This window comes from Impatiens glandulifera, chromosome 3, assembly GCF_907164915.1.
Source record: "Impatiens glandulifera chromosome 3, dImpGla2.1, whole genome shotgun sequence".
NCBI lineage: Eukaryota > Viridiplantae > Streptophyta > Magnoliopsida > Ericales > Balsaminaceae > Impatiens > Impatiens glandulifera.
Genome location: NC_061864.1, coordinates 59,751,302 through 59,767,138, shown reverse-complemented (window position 1 = coordinate 59,767,138; position 15,837 = coordinate 59,751,302). Strand labels below are relative to the sequence as shown.

The window sequence follows — 15,837 nt, the reverse complement described above, 5'->3', positions numbered from 1 at the left end:
ATTAATCAACTTTTCTTCACAAATGGAAATATCCTACTAAAACCGGTCATGGAAAACCGCTTAGTACAAATGCATTCTGGTCTGATGAAATGAACTTTTCCGGTTAACCTGGGATAACTGACTGAGTTTTCATGCATATTTTGAAAAATGAAGCCTGTAATTAATAAAAACAAGTCTACCACAATCGAGATGACGACATGTGTCCATCATCAAGAGAGGGAGACTCACATCTTGTCAATAGATATTCTTCATCAATGTTATCTTAGTAATAATTAGATTTACCTTGGAAATAACCATTAGTTACTTCACCAAGTTAAGTCTATTAAGTAGTTGATGACATCATCAAGCATGCTTAACCTCATTAAATATCAGCCGAATCCCGGGCTATATAAACCACCCTCAATCCTTTTCAAAATCTCACAAGTTCACTATTCACAAGTATCATTCATGAGATAAAATCCTCTCTCTCAAAAATATGAACACCAACTCATTAGCAAAGAAAATCCTATTGGCAGATTTTGAATCAATCTACCAATATGAAGATCATGAGGTCAAGGAAATGTTCTTAGTCATAGAAAGGAGCGGGCTAAGAAGTTTTCTTGAGAACAGATTCATCCTCGACTACCTTGTAGTCGAAGAACTCTTTCAGACCGCGAAAGAGGTGCATCGAGATATACTCGTTGCACAGGTCTACGGTCAGAAATTCCTATTCAGCGAGACGGATTTCGCTGTATATTGCGGTTTGCCCAATGAAGGGGTAACCGATCTAACATACTCCCCGGTGACAATGGAAGAGATGTGTCGCCGGTTCTCAGGATCTGACATCCCGGTTAAACCCTGGGTGCTAAGAGTCAACTTTCTCACAAGTACCAGCTTTTCTGCGAGATTCTGGGAAAATCTGTCTTGTGCAGAGAGAAGAGTTACTACTACACCCAAAGGGTCTTAGAGATGATGATCGCCGTAACGGTTGGGACACCGGTTAACTGGTCCTAGATCATTTTCAGTAATCTAAAGAAGATGATTCTCTCCAACAAAACCGGCTACGCTCCCCAGCTGAGCGGTTTCTGTGCAAGTCTGGACATCCACTCCGGACCCTTCGTCACTCTTCATCCAAGGCATGTGCTCACCAAGGAAAGAGTACAGGAGATGATCGACCGGTGGGAAGCTGTCAAAGCCTGAAGAATTCAAGCGGCTGAGGCATTAAACGCTCAAACGGCTGAGTCATCAAATGTCTAAACCTGTCCCTTCTTCTTTCTTTTTATCTCTCTTTCACAAAACCGGTAATTTTGCTGTACTACCGGTTTTGCACATCAATCAATGAATCAGAAATTCTTCCTTTTTCAAGATAGAATTTCAAAAACTAAAATGATCAAATAATCAATGTGCCGCATTTAAGATCAAAATCAAATCTATTGGAAACAGAAATCCTTTGAGCATGCTTGGCTTGATTTGACAAGACATGCCTTTATTCCCTTGGAAAATCACAAAAACATTAATGACTAGTCATAAACGGCTAGATTTTTCAAATATTCTCATTAAATGCTCTCATTCATTCTAGGCTATAAAAGGGGACTCAACCCCTCATTTTCAAATCACGCTTCCAGCATTTCTTCTCTCTAAAAACTCGAAAGCTCAAAAATCCTCTCAAGATCTTCTTCACTACTCATCATGTCTGTCGAGTTAAGAAACACTCTCATTATCGACTTTGAGGATATCAAACATAGCGCTTTCTATGATTGCATTTTTCAGCATATCATAGATTCTGGGCTGCAAGGCTTCCTTAAGGGTTCAGACACCATACTCGTGGAGGAGGTGTGTGAATTTTTCAACAATGGTCACATCTTGGATGATGGCAGCATTCGCACCATCGTCGACGGTCAGTTCCTCTAGTTCACCGAGGAGGAATTCGCCACCTTCTTTCACCTTCCGACCGAAGGTTTTTCTGATTTTCCAACGCCGTTCTTACCGGCTAAGGAAACCTTCTTCAAGATCTTCTCTTCTTCCTACACTCCTATCAAGGACTTCGGGAAGAAAGAAAATCTCACTCCTCACTACCAGCTCTTTCACGATCTGGTCCAAAGGTCTATCATAGGCCGAATGCCCAACCAGAACTACAGCCGGGAGGCATTCGACATTATGATAGCCATTATCCGCAACTCCGCCATCAACTGGGCATCCTATCTCTACAACAAGCTGAAGCAGCTTATGACCGATAAAAGAGGGAAGATCAGCTACGCTCCTCAAATCACCCGGTTTCTCATGTCCAAGCGTCGCAACCTTGGAACCGGTGTTCCGGTTGGACCATCCAACACCATCACCATAGACATGATTTATAGGTTTACGTCAAGAATTGAGGAACGGTTTCCCCAAAACACCATTGACAAATGGTATGAAAGGAGGATGGAAGGAGGATGGTTCACGGAAGACTAATTTCCTTTCTTTCTTTTCGTCTTCTTTCCGGTTTCCGGTCATTTTGCTGTACGACCAGAGCCGCCCCAATGTTAAACATTTTTCTTATATATTAATGAAATATATTCAAAGTCTCCGGTTCTCATTCATAATATTCCTTCCGGTTTTCTAAAACTCATACAAAAATGTTAAAGTTAACCTAAAACTTTCGGTTAGCAAGTCGTCAAGTAAAACCGGACCTTCGAGCAAAAATAAAAGTTTAAAAATTTAAACTGCCCACAGTTTTACCTCTCAAAATTTACCGCCCACTGAAATCCCGCTTTTACCGCCGAAAGTTACGGCAGTAACTTTTTGGAGGGAAAATTGGCGCCAAAAACATCAAATCGACGGTTCATCTTCAAAACCGCTTGAAACCACCACATATATAAGTTCATATCAATCCATTCAACACTTATGTTTTCTCTCTCTACAGAATCTTCAAATCTTCAAACCTTCATCTCTCCGATCTTCATCGTTCTTTCCAAAAACCATCATGGATCTAAGCAAGGATCCATTTCAATGGATGTTACAAGTAGATTTCGCAGATATTGACGAGCATGCTGACGATAAGAACAAAGCTGCTCTTCAACTTCTACGGGAATCTGGGTTGGAAAAATTTCTTTCTGGTCCGTTCATCATCCATCCGGCAGCGGTGACGGAGTTCTTGGCGATGGCGACGCTGTCGAAGAGGAAGATCTCTGCATCCGTCAACGGGAAGGCCATCCTCATAACCGAATAGCTATTTGCTGAAGCTCTCGGTCTGCCAAACACCGGTATGGATCTGAAGACAGACCTAACCGATGGAGAATCCAACGCTGCTAGGTTGGTGGTTTCATTCTCGGATCAAGATCTAGTGATCCACTCCAGCCGGAAGATCAAGCTCAAACCGGAATATAGATGGTTAGTGACCGTCATTGCCAAATCAATCCAGGGAAGGGGAGGTAACTTCGACAACCTCACAAAACTCAAACTTAGAATGTTGTTAGCTATTGTCCGAGGTGACAAGGTGGACTGGGGGTACGTCATCTATGAAGAATTTTGTCAAATGGTAATAAAGAAAGATGGCCGGGTGCAGGCCTTTGCTATGCAAATCGTCAAAATTCTTGAGTTCCTCAAAGTGGAACTAGGTGAAGGCATACCGCTTCCGATCTCCAACATTCTTGACTCAGAGTTAGTGATCGAAAAACCGGAGAAGACACTTAAACCTAAATCCTCAAGGACCAAATCATCCAAGGGAGCTAGTTCATCGGTTCCGGTTGAAGAAGAAACCAGACAGAAGAAACCGTCAAGAAAAGCGGTTGAAGCAGAAGTTCCACCAGAACCAAAGAGGAGGAAGAAGGTAGCTGCGAAGAAGAGCTCAAAGAAACCGGCAGACTCCGAGAAAACGCTCTCCTCGGACAACCCACCGGAAAGAACCGCAGATGTATTCCAACCCATTCCCCTCAACACAGTTATCCCCGTTCCCGTTCCATCCCATTCTCCAAGGCAAACCGAGTCTTCGGGGAGCAAGGAGAACAAGTCAATCTCCAAGGAGGAAGCAGAGGTAAGCATTCACTCTGAAACCTCCAAGTCACCTAGTAAACGAGTTGGAGAGGTATTGGCCGATGTGGGCTTAAATACCTCTGAAGCAATTCAGAATGCGGTCCAAGAGATCACAAAGGAAACCGAAGAGGACGATGTTTCAAGTCGTCGGAAACCAGATGATCAGGTTGAGATACCTGATCAGACAGAAGCTCAACCGGTCGATGAGGCGGCCAATACAACAGAGGTTACACCTCCGGCTCAGGAGGGAAATTATGAAGAACAGGAACCTTCCGGTTCCGCATGAAGGAAGACCATCTCAGAAATCCAACCGGCCACAACACTTGACGGTTCCACTCAGGTAAACAAAGGCAAAGGAATTCTTATTGAAGATACAACGGTAACCGGAACGAGCGCGCTGCAAACCGACCCTCAACAGGAAGCTATAACCGGAGACGAAGTCACCTTCACCGCAGAGCAAGAAAATGAGATCTTCGAGGAACTCATTCAAGACATGAACCAAGGTGCAAGTGAAGCGTTAGCTCCATACATCTTGTGGGTGAAGCTCAGATGCGAAACCAAGTTATCCGACATGGTTCCAGGTTTAAGTGGCAACAAACAGTGGGATAGGCTCATCAAGCTGGAAGAGAAGGCACTTCAGCTAGCTAACACCAACCTAATTCAACCGGCGTTTAGCAAAGCTCCGGTAATCCTTGAAAACGCACGGTTACAGGCAGTTGAGAATGCCTTTCAAGAAACCTAAGGATCGACGCTAAACCCGATTGAAATGAGGATGGCTGAACGGTTTATTGCGGTACGAGAACAGCTTGTGCGAAATCTTGATCATCTTGACAAGTAGTGGAGGAAAGGTTGCCAACGCCAACTCAACAACGCCGAATCATATCAAAGCAAACCATTCTTTATGAGTGGTGAGACATCCGGAACCTCTGAAAATTTGGAACAAGAAACTTCTCAACCGGTCAAAGCTCTGGAAATTGATCAGATTAAGCAAGCGATGGCTGAAACAGTTGACTCATGCCTTGGAAATTTTAAAATCGTAACCGATGAAAGAGTTGTAGTGGCTGAAGATAAACTGGCAAACTCTCTAGGGTCCATGATGGACACGGCCATGCAGACAACAGTAAAAGCCATGATAAACGAATCCGTTCAAACCACAACCGCTCCACTATTGGATATGCTGCAAGCAATGGCCATTCAGATCGGGGAAATGTCCAAGGTTCAAGACACCACAACTCTGACGCAAATCGAAAAGGATGCTGAAACCGCAAAGAAATTGCAAGAGGAAGAGATAGAAAGGGAACGGTTACAGAAGGAGACTGAAGAAAGAGATTTTGAACTCGCTCAAAAGTTTACCGAGGAAGAGCAGGCCAACATCCAAGAACTTCCACTGGTTCAATCGTCCCATTCAATGGATACAAGGAACAAGAAGAAGCGAAGCGCCGTCAAGAACATGATCAAGCGGGCAGAACAGAAAACAACTTTACCAGTCATGATAAATACGCCACCGCTTGATGAAGAAGAAGAAGAAGATGTTGAGGAACTTAACCGGCGAAAGAGAAGGACAACCGGAGAATCCACCGCAACTCCAAGCTTCAGACCTTCAAATGCTCCACCGCCTCCACCACCGAAACCGGTTTGTGCAAACTTTAGTCTCAAGAATAAGGGCACCGGTCACTCAAGTGTATGGTCCGGTGTGCTGATTGATGCCGAAAGACGTGATAGAGAGTGGAAAGCAAGAAAAGAAGAAGAGAGAAGACAGAAGGAAAAGGAAAAGGAGCTTCACAAGGAGGGACCATCCAAGCCCTAAATCTCTTTCTTTATTTATTTCAAACAATTATGCCTTACTATGTTTCAGAACTTGGTTACTTTGCTTTTTCTGATAGGTTCTCACATATTTTCTAAAACAATCAAACTCATGCTTTTGAAACACTTTTCCAACAAGACAAAACACATGATTTTCAAAACCGGCCATACATTACAATTTTTGAATATTTATTCTAAATAATCAAAAAGGGAGAAATTGATAGAAAAATTAAGTAGATTAATTTTTCTAAACTGGCTAAAAAGCAAAATCTTTTAAAACCGGCCACACATTACATGTTTTGAATATTTATTCTAAATAATCAAAAAGGGAGAAATTGATAGAAAAATTAAGTAGATTAATTTTGGAACCGGCCATACATTACAATTTTTGAATATTTATTCTAAATAATCAAAAAGGGAGAAATTGATAGAAAAATTAAGTAGATTAATTTTGGAACCGGCCAGACGAACTAAAGTTAATCTTCGTGTGCAGGTACTTCTAAAACCGTATGAACAGGTTGGCGTTGTAAAACCGGCTGATACTACAATTCAAAGAAACCAGTTTCAAGTGATCAAGTTAAAGATCAAAGGAACCGGTTTTCACCTTCTCAAGCAACCGGTTAGCCAAGACAGAAACTTTCATTCCAACCGGATCATACTGCACAAGACACAAAAACCGGATGGTTCAGAACAAAAGTCAGAAGATTCAAACTTCAAGAGTGACGTACCATGACGGAAGAAACGTGTCTTGAAAGAATAAAAGAAGATCGGATCCGATCGGAAGCATGCGAGGAAAGCAATGATGCTTTATTGATCTGAAATTGACAACCGGAAGTGCATGTTCAACACGTGTCCAAATCTGAAAACCGGCTACGTCATCTTTTGCTCAGAGCTGCCTGCATGAATGCCAGGTGTTGAGGAAAGTGAAGCGTGCAAGCAACCTTTTCTGCAACAGGCGTGATGACGATCGACCAATCCGCAGGAGAGAGAAGAAAGTAACCGTTGGCTACTTTCAGCTATAAAAGGAAGATCAAACGTCTTCATTTAATGCAGTTGTGAGCATCATCAGTTCTGAAAGTTGTAAAAGCATTAAATTCTAGAGAGATAAAGTCCTATATACTGTAAAACCGGTGTGTCTAAAACCGGAAGCCTTTTGTGTTGAGTTGTTGTATTACATCAAAGTGTGAGTTTGGTGTAACCGGTGAGTAGCGAAGTTGGGCTCGACCGGCAGTATTGTTGTAACTCTAAAGAGTTAGTGGAGATCCTTCTCATAACCTGAGAAGAAGGGGTGACGTAGGAGGGTTTGCTCCGAACATCCATAAACAAATCCTTGTCTCGTGTTCTTTCCTTTGCTTTTATTACTTAGCCTAACCTCAAACTAATTATACTCCTAAAACCGGTCATTCACATCCATCAAACCGACTCCTTCTTAAACATCATCTAAGGTCGCATTCGTTGCTTCAACCTGAAACAGACATTTCCGCACTTGAACCCGGTTCAAGAGTCTGTGACAGTTTGTGCAGTGCTGAGAACGGTTTTAGTCTTTAACCGGACTATCACCAAAGAGTGTTGTGTGTTGTAAGCGGCCACCCTTCCTAAACCGGAAAACACCCCGGTCCTCCAAGGGCGTCCCCGATCCTAACAGAAACCACCTGCCAAGTGTTTGAAAAATATCTCTGACGATACTCTAACTCCCAAACAGCCAAAAATGAGACCAGGTTCTAAGAAACCGCTTGAACCAGGAACAACAATTGAGAGAAAGAATCTCAACATTGTTTTTCTTGAGGCTAGTAGTATAGATTTCTCGGGTGTTCCTTCTCCTTATTGTTCGTGTACTGGAATTGCTCGTGGATGCTACAAATGGGGTGTTGGCGGTTGGCAATCTTCTTGTTGCACAACAAATATGTCTGAATATCCACTTCCGATGAGCTCAACTAGGCCTGGTGCTAGAATGGCTGGTTGGAAAATGAGTAATGGAGCTTATGGGAAACTGTTGTGTAAATTTGTGGCTGAGGGTCGTGATCTTTCTCACCCAATTGATTTGAAGAATAATTGGGCGAAACATGGGACTAACAAGTTTGTTACTATTAAGTAGGATTTGTCCAGCGAATTTGTCCAGAGAAGTAAGATTGTTTATAATGACTGTTATCGTGTTGATGACATTCAACACATGGGAATATGGTTGTTTCATGTGTTTTGTTTTCATTGTATGATTGTGAATTTGGTCTGTTCTAGCTTTAGGTTATTACTCTTGACATTCTCAAGTAATGTTAAAAACTTATTTACCACTACAGCTAAATTGCTAATTAAAATTAATTTTAACAGCTAAATTGGTTATAAAATCTCAGAAACAAATTCTATTAATATTTTCCAAATTTCTAAACTAACAAAGAATAAAACAAATCAAGATTAGAAAAAGTAAATATTACTATTATTTTCTTCAATCATTACTCAACAAATCTTAGATTCATAATATTTCGCATTATCCTTATTCAACAAATTCAAGATTCATAATACAAATTTAACATTATTTCTCTTATTTGGCACGAACAGAAAGTAAAGAGATAGATTGATTAGGGGGCTTATTTATTTATTTATTTTTATTTTAAGTTTATCACCTAAATGACATTATTTTGGTGAGCAGTTGTTCAGGTCGGTTATTTATAATTAAATCGTAAAATCTTAAAGCTAGAACCACATTTTTTTTCCACCCGATCCACTTGTAGCTAGGATCACTCCCCTATTATCTAAACACATAAAAACTTAATTACGAAATTATAAAATAATATTGAAATTATTATATAACTTATTTGCTTTAATTACAATTTTATAAAATTATTATTTATTTAATTATGGATTTAATATGTAATTAAAGATTTTCTTATCAATAAACATGTAAATTCTTATTTATTGGACTATGTATTTATAAAATTGTAAAATTATACATATCAATACTGATTTAAAAAAATTATAAAATAATACTAAAAATTATATATATATATATATATATATATATATAATAAACCGAATTACTCCCTCATATTCGCCTCCCCTTTCATTTCATTACTCAATACATATATAAATAAATAAATTTAACTCTCAGTCCATTTTAAATCTTAAATTTTAAACTTTAAATCATAATTAAATCTTAACCAAACCCTTACATTCATACGAAATTCAATAAGACAGAAAGTTCCATTATTATTCAAAGTTCAGAAAATAAGAACTAAAAAATATTAAAAAAGAAAGCATTCTAAAATCATATCAGCATGAAGATCCCAAACGAGATATACTTTGTCCACTTCGCCCTTCATCTTCTCCAAATCCGTCTTCATCGCGGCCAAATGTTCCAAATCCTGCAACTCAAGATCATCGAAACCCATACTGTTCAAAATCCATCCGATCAGAAACCCAGAATCGTCGGAATCGTCACCCTTGATATCCTCTACGGTAGAAGGATCAGAAAGTTGCAAAATTGGGTCAACTACAACGTCAAAAGCGGGTCCGCTGTTGCCGGAGGTGTACATTTGACCGGCAGGGGAGAAGACTACGGCGGCAACATCTTGATGTCCAGTAGATTGTCGAAATTGAGTCACAGCTTGAAAGAGAGTGGCTTTACGCTTAGAAAAACAGACCATTCTTTGAGATTTATTCTCGATTCGCTTAATCTCGATCTTCTTCTTCCCTTGACCTCTATTATTCCTTCTCCCATCAGTTGTCGGCGTCTCCTTCGTCATGATCTTCTTCGTTCGTTGGTCGGATGAATCGTTGGCCGGATGAATCGCTTGGAGATAAAGGCACTCTGAGATTAGAATATAGCTTGGAGATAAAGGCACTCCGATAATACAATATGCCGATACCGGAGCAGCGATTATATATATATATATATATATATATATGGATAATATTTCGTCCGTCAACTTATATATATAATCTATCTAGGCAGTTTTAATTATTTTTGAAATATTTCCTTTATATTTAAATGCAGGGTAAATATAAAGTATATGTCAGTCTGGTGTTTATTGAAATCATATTAATTTATGTTATTCAAGTAATTAAGTAATGATGAAAAAAAATTAAATATATATAAAGATTAATAACTTTAAAAAACTACAAAAATATTAAATAACTAATTCATGTATATTCTTAATGCGTATATTATGGTTTTGATTATTTATAAAATATATATATATATATATATAATAATAAATAATTTGATTACATCTAATTTAAAAAAGGTTAAAATTAATAAAGTTAATTTTATTATAATAGAAATTTGGGAAAATATTATAAAATATTTAAATATTTGTTATTATTAATTATAATTTATTTTAGAGAGAAATATGATGGTTTATATAAGTATATCGTGTTGATGACATGTAAGAATGTATGTTTTTTTTAAAGGTAAACAGTTTAGTATTATTACATTAAAAAAACTCAAAAGAGAGAAAAAAAAATATAAAGATTTAAGATTAGATCTAGACAATTTTTAGATTTGATAATGAAACAATATTTGAATTACAAACAACAACAGCAATCAATTAGCGTTTTTACTTTAATTCTACTTGTGATTTTTTCAAACAAAATATCTCATATATCTGGCAGAACTTTATATTCTTTTCATTCTTTTCGATTCTTCTCTAGGATTGAATGAGTGCATTTTCATCTGAAGTTATATCTCCCCAAATATCTCCAGTATCCATTATGAGTTCTTTAATTTCTATCTTTCAGATATTGTAGATTACAGTTCCAAAGTAACATTTCAGCATACTTACATAAAAGGATCTTCATTTTGCTTTATTCTTCATCCACTCTTGGATTTCTTCCCATGTTCCTGGAAAGTTGGTAATGTTCATATTTGCAGCATACATTCTCTAGATTTGTATTATAAAAAAGTATTCCACAAATAAATGGTTTATGATTTCATCAACTCCCGAATATAGGACACAGTTGATATCAGGAATGTTTATGTATTTTCAAATACTGTCTTTTGTTGTTAATCTTTTCCCTGTATAACAGCTAGAGAATAAATTGGTGATGAGGAATAATCTTTGGAAACCATACCACATTATGTCAATTTACCTCCTATCCTCTTGTTCTAATCATTTCTCATGTCTTTCCTGTATTGAACTTCTCATTGTTTTCTGTTTTCCAGCATATTTTATCATTTCTTTCATTGAGTTGCATCTCTCTCATTAGATTTAGGATTCTATCACCTTCTGAAATACTCCTTAAAAGTGATTCATATTTACCTTCATAAACGTCTCTAAATGAGTACTTGATGAATTCTCTTCTAACTCTGCTTCCTTATATTTCTTTTTTGAATATAATTATCCAACCAAAGATCATGCTAGAATAGTACCCTTCTTTCATTTCCAATTGTGGTTTGCACCATTTGAAATGCATCTTTTCTTGTTTTAGGATCTTCTTCAATGACCATGTCATTCTTTCATTGATGTTTTGTGTCCAGATACTCTACTCTTCTGTCATAAATCTTGTATGCACTAATTTGACCCACAGGGAGTCCGCTTTCTGCTCCAACTCCCATAAGCTCATGATGGTGAGGGCTTTGTACCATTCAACACAACTTTTTATTCCTAGTCCGCATTCTTCTATGGGAGTGCAAACATCCTCCCATTTGACTTTTTTGCCTCATCTACCTTGTGTTCCCAAAATGTAATCTCTCATGATTCTATCGAGTTCATCCATTACTTTCTTTGGGATAACTATCTGTTGTGCCTAGTAGCCAATAATTCAAAGATGACTCTTTTAACAAGCTCAATTCTAACTGAATAAGACAGTTTTTTCGTAGTCCAACCCAATACGGTATTTCTAACATTTTCTACCAGTTGTCTAAAGTGATTATATCGGAGTTGTTTTGATGACAGGGGTACTCCAAGGTATTTCATTGATAGTTCACCTTCCTTGATTCCTATAATATTGAATATGTTTTCCTTCCTTTCTTCATTAACCCCTCCATAGAAATTCTGACTTTGGTCCTCAATGATGTATAAACTTATAATACTCGAAAAGATTGTTAGAGCTTCTTTGATTATACTAAAAGATTCAATATCCGCATAAGCCACAAAAAATAGATTATCTGCAAAACATATATGGGTTATTGCTTCTTCTTTGCAGTACGGGTGAAATTTAAAATGATGACTTCTCAAAATCATTTTAAAAATGCAGTAATAAATTTCCATTATTTAGACGAATAGGTAAGGAGATATAAGGTCTCCTTGTCCTACTCCCCTTTCACCCTTGAAAAAACCTCCATGAATATCATTCACGCTCACAACTAAGTCAGGAGTGGAAACATATTGCATAATCCAATCAGTGAAAATGATTGGAAAACTTGCAACAAGGAGGAATTCGTGGATTGATCTCCATCTGATCGAGTCAAAAACTTTTTTAATGTCAATTTTGAAAGTCACATGTGGCGATATCTTTTTCTTGCTATATTCATTAAATAAGCTCTACATGAGTAGGATGTTATAGGAAATAGAACGTTTAGGAATAAATGTCGATTGCTCTATTCCTACAAGCTTATCAATAACAATTTTTAAACATTGTAAAAGAATTTTTGAAAGAATTTTGTAAATAACATTGCAGCATGAAATATGACGAAAGTCATGAATTTTTTCCGGAATTGAATTCTCAGGAATCAAATTCAACATTGTGACGTTCTATTGCTTCAACATTTTCCTGTTTTGGAAGAATTCCAAAACCCCTTCGCTTACATCTTTACCCACTATTTCCCTGTTTTCTTTGAAGAAGTTCGCGTTGAAACCATCTGGCCTTGGGATTTTATCCTCTTTCATCGAAAATACTACTTTTCTGACTTCTTCCATACTAACTCTTGTAATCAATTGGTTATCACTTTATTTACTGATTTTCCTTTACACAATCTGTTGAATCAATCTTCGGTTGTCCTCTATTATTGTGCTCGTTTCTTTTCTAATCATCTCTTTGTAGAAATTTATTGCTTCCTCATGAACTGCACTTTGTCTCTATAAAACATCTCCATTTGAGTTTGTGAGCCTTAGTACCTGATTTCTGAAATTTTTTGATGAACATTTTTATAGAAGAAAGAAGTATTCTTGTCTACTAATGAAAGCCAATTTTTTCAAGATTTTTTCTTAGCAAAGCTTTTCTCTTTAGAACAAAGGTCTCTAAATCGCGTAACAACATCTTTTTCTTCTTCCCTTTTATAAGGTAGATTTGGGGCTCTTAGTGTCTTGCTTTGTATTTCCTCTAGTTTCGTTCTAGCTTTCTCTACTCTTTTAGAAATTTCACTATATTTTTTCTGGTCTAGTTTATTCAGCTTCCCTTTTAGTAATCTTAGTTTCTCACAAACTCTGAACATCTTTGTTCTATTAATTCTGATGTTCCAAGTTTTATTAAGGATTTCATTAAATTCTTCATTTTTCATCTAGAAGTTGAAGAACTTAAAAGGTATTTTTTGGTTTTTCTCCCTCTCCCAAAAGAATTTCAAATGGCAATGGTTAGAGATACCTAGTTGTAAAATCTAGATTTGGCTTCTTGGGTAAAACTCCACTAATTTTTCATTCACTAGCCTCTATCAATTCTGCTTTTTCTCATGTTGTCCGTCTCTCTTGAAGTTGACCATGAAAATAGATTACCTGAGGAAGACGGTTCAATCCAGCTTATGTCTCGAATGCATTCATTGAAATACTGCATGTCTTGTGTTATGTATGTCTCAGGCTCTGTTTCATTCATGAATCTTGTAACGTTAAAATCTCCCATAATAATCCATGGTTCGTCGTCTATAATGCTTTTTCTCAAATCATTCCAAAGTATCTTCCTCCGTGTCCTAGAGTTGCTTGCATAAACTACCGCAAAGAAGATTTTACCCTTGTCACCAGATTGATAACCTTTGTCAAAATAACTTTTTGCTTTCAAAAAAATTCTTGACTTCAACCTTTCTTTTATCTCATCCTACCCAGATTCTTTTTTAACCACATTAGAGTTATGAATAAATTCTCATTCTTTTTTGAAGCAACCCTGGACAACGTTTTCTATTTGACTTTGTTTGACTTTTATTTCAATAATTCTAAATACTGTGATTTCATTCTTTTCTGTTATTCTTCTAACCTCTCTTCTCTTTATAGGGTCATTTATCCTCTAATAGTTAATGTCATTAAGTTCATTAACTGGAGGATGTGTGACGCAATAGATGTATTTTCGTCAGAAAAAAAAGGGGTCACCAGCGCTATTTAAATTATACGCTCACACAAAAATGCATTTAGGCCTGATAGCAGGGTCATTTCCTCAAATTTCCCCTTTTGATTAGATGAGATAGCATTGAAAAGCACAAAGAAAAGTAGTTTAAGCCAGTCAAAAATCCAATTCCAAGAACAGTTTCCCAAACTAACCTTGTTTGGCGTTCACTTTCCCAAAATAACCTAATTTGTTCATTTATTCCCAAACTAACCTAGTTTACTATTCAAACTCAGTTTTTTATTACATTTCAAATTTATTATATATATATTTAAGTTATTATTTATATAAACTAAATTATTTATGTTTTGATATATATTTTAAATTATTATTTTTATAAATTTAATTATTTATATTTTGATATATAATTTAAATTATTTTTTTATAAATTTAATTATTTATATTTTAATATAAATATTTAATGATTCATTAACTTAAGACATATTTTTAGGAAGACAACACAATAAAAATTGATAAAATTTTTATTGTGAAATTATATCACAATAAAAGTTGTCAAAATTATTTAAATAAAAGACAACCCAATAAATATAAATAATAATTTAAATAGTAAAAAAAATAAATTTATGGGGATGAAAATCATACTGCCACATATATATGTAAATATATATATATATATATATAATAAATTTGAAATGTAAATGAATATATATATATATATATTAAAATATAAATAATTAAATTTATAAAAAAAATAATTTAAATTATATATCAAAATATAAATAATTAAATTTATAAAAATAATAATTTAAAATATATATCAAAATATAAATAATTTAGTTTATATAAATAATAATTTAAATATATATCTATATATATATATAATAAATTTGAAATGTAAAAAAAATAAAAAATAAAAAATAAAAAAAAAAATTGAGTTTAAATAGTAAACTAGGTTAGTTTGGGAATAAATAAACAAACTAGGTTAGTTTGGGAAAATAAACACTAGTAGGTTAGTTTAGAAACTGTTCCAATTCCAGACCTCAATAATCAGCAATAAGGGATGACGAAATACACACCAAGAACGTGACTCTCAGTTCCCGTCGCCATCTAAATTTCAATAACTCCATCATCCGTCTCGAGATTTGGGCGAACCTAAACAAAAACATACATTTTGCACAATCGAGCGTGAGGAGAGGAGAGGAGAGGAGAGAAAGACATCGACAGCGGATTTCTTGACTTGCATTTGTAAGCTCCAAATCCCTCTTAGCTCTGAACAATCATTGTTTTGTTTCTCCATCGTTTATTATTGAGCTAGCTATGATCTTCTAGAAATGGTGGAGGGTTTGGTGTTTAGTTTTGACTATTTCACTAATATGCTTTTATGGAAATCATAAAATTCTTCATCTTCAATGCATTTTGATCTCGGATTTTCCCTTGTCTAAATCATTATTATATTGTTCTGCTGCTGGGTTTGTTCACATTCAAATATATGATCAGGTTATTCAAGAAAAAACCCTAATAAGAAAAGTTATGAAGATGGGATCTTACCATAACAGAAATCCTCTGATATCAGAACCCAACATAGATGGATCTGTTCCTCATTTCTCATGGATTCATCCTGGAAACTTCTTTCCAGCAACTAAGATCAGCTTAAACACTTTCCAAGCAAGTCAGATCGATCTCAAACCTGCTCTGATCCCCGTTCCCTTCCAAACAATCACCACTTCACCACCACCAACTGAGCCTGAAAAGAACCATAAGCCTACAACAACAAAGCCCAAGAAAAGGAAACCGCCTGCCAAGTGGTTGAAAAATATCTCAGCCAATACTCTAACTCCCTAA

The 15,837-nt window shown here is 36.1% G+C and overlaps 1 protein-coding gene across 1 annotated transcript; it reads right to left on the bottom strand.

The window, feature by feature from the left end:
- Window positions 1–9,029: 9,029 nt before the first annotated feature.
- Window positions 9,030–9,530, bottom strand: LOC124930519 (pheromone receptor transcription factor-like). The gene has a single exon (XM_047470854.1). It carries the CDS (start codon window positions 9,528–9,530, stop codon window positions 9,030–9,032), a length of 501 nt encoding a protein of 166 aa, XP_047326810.1.
- Window positions 9,531–15,837: the final 6,307 nt, after the last annotated feature.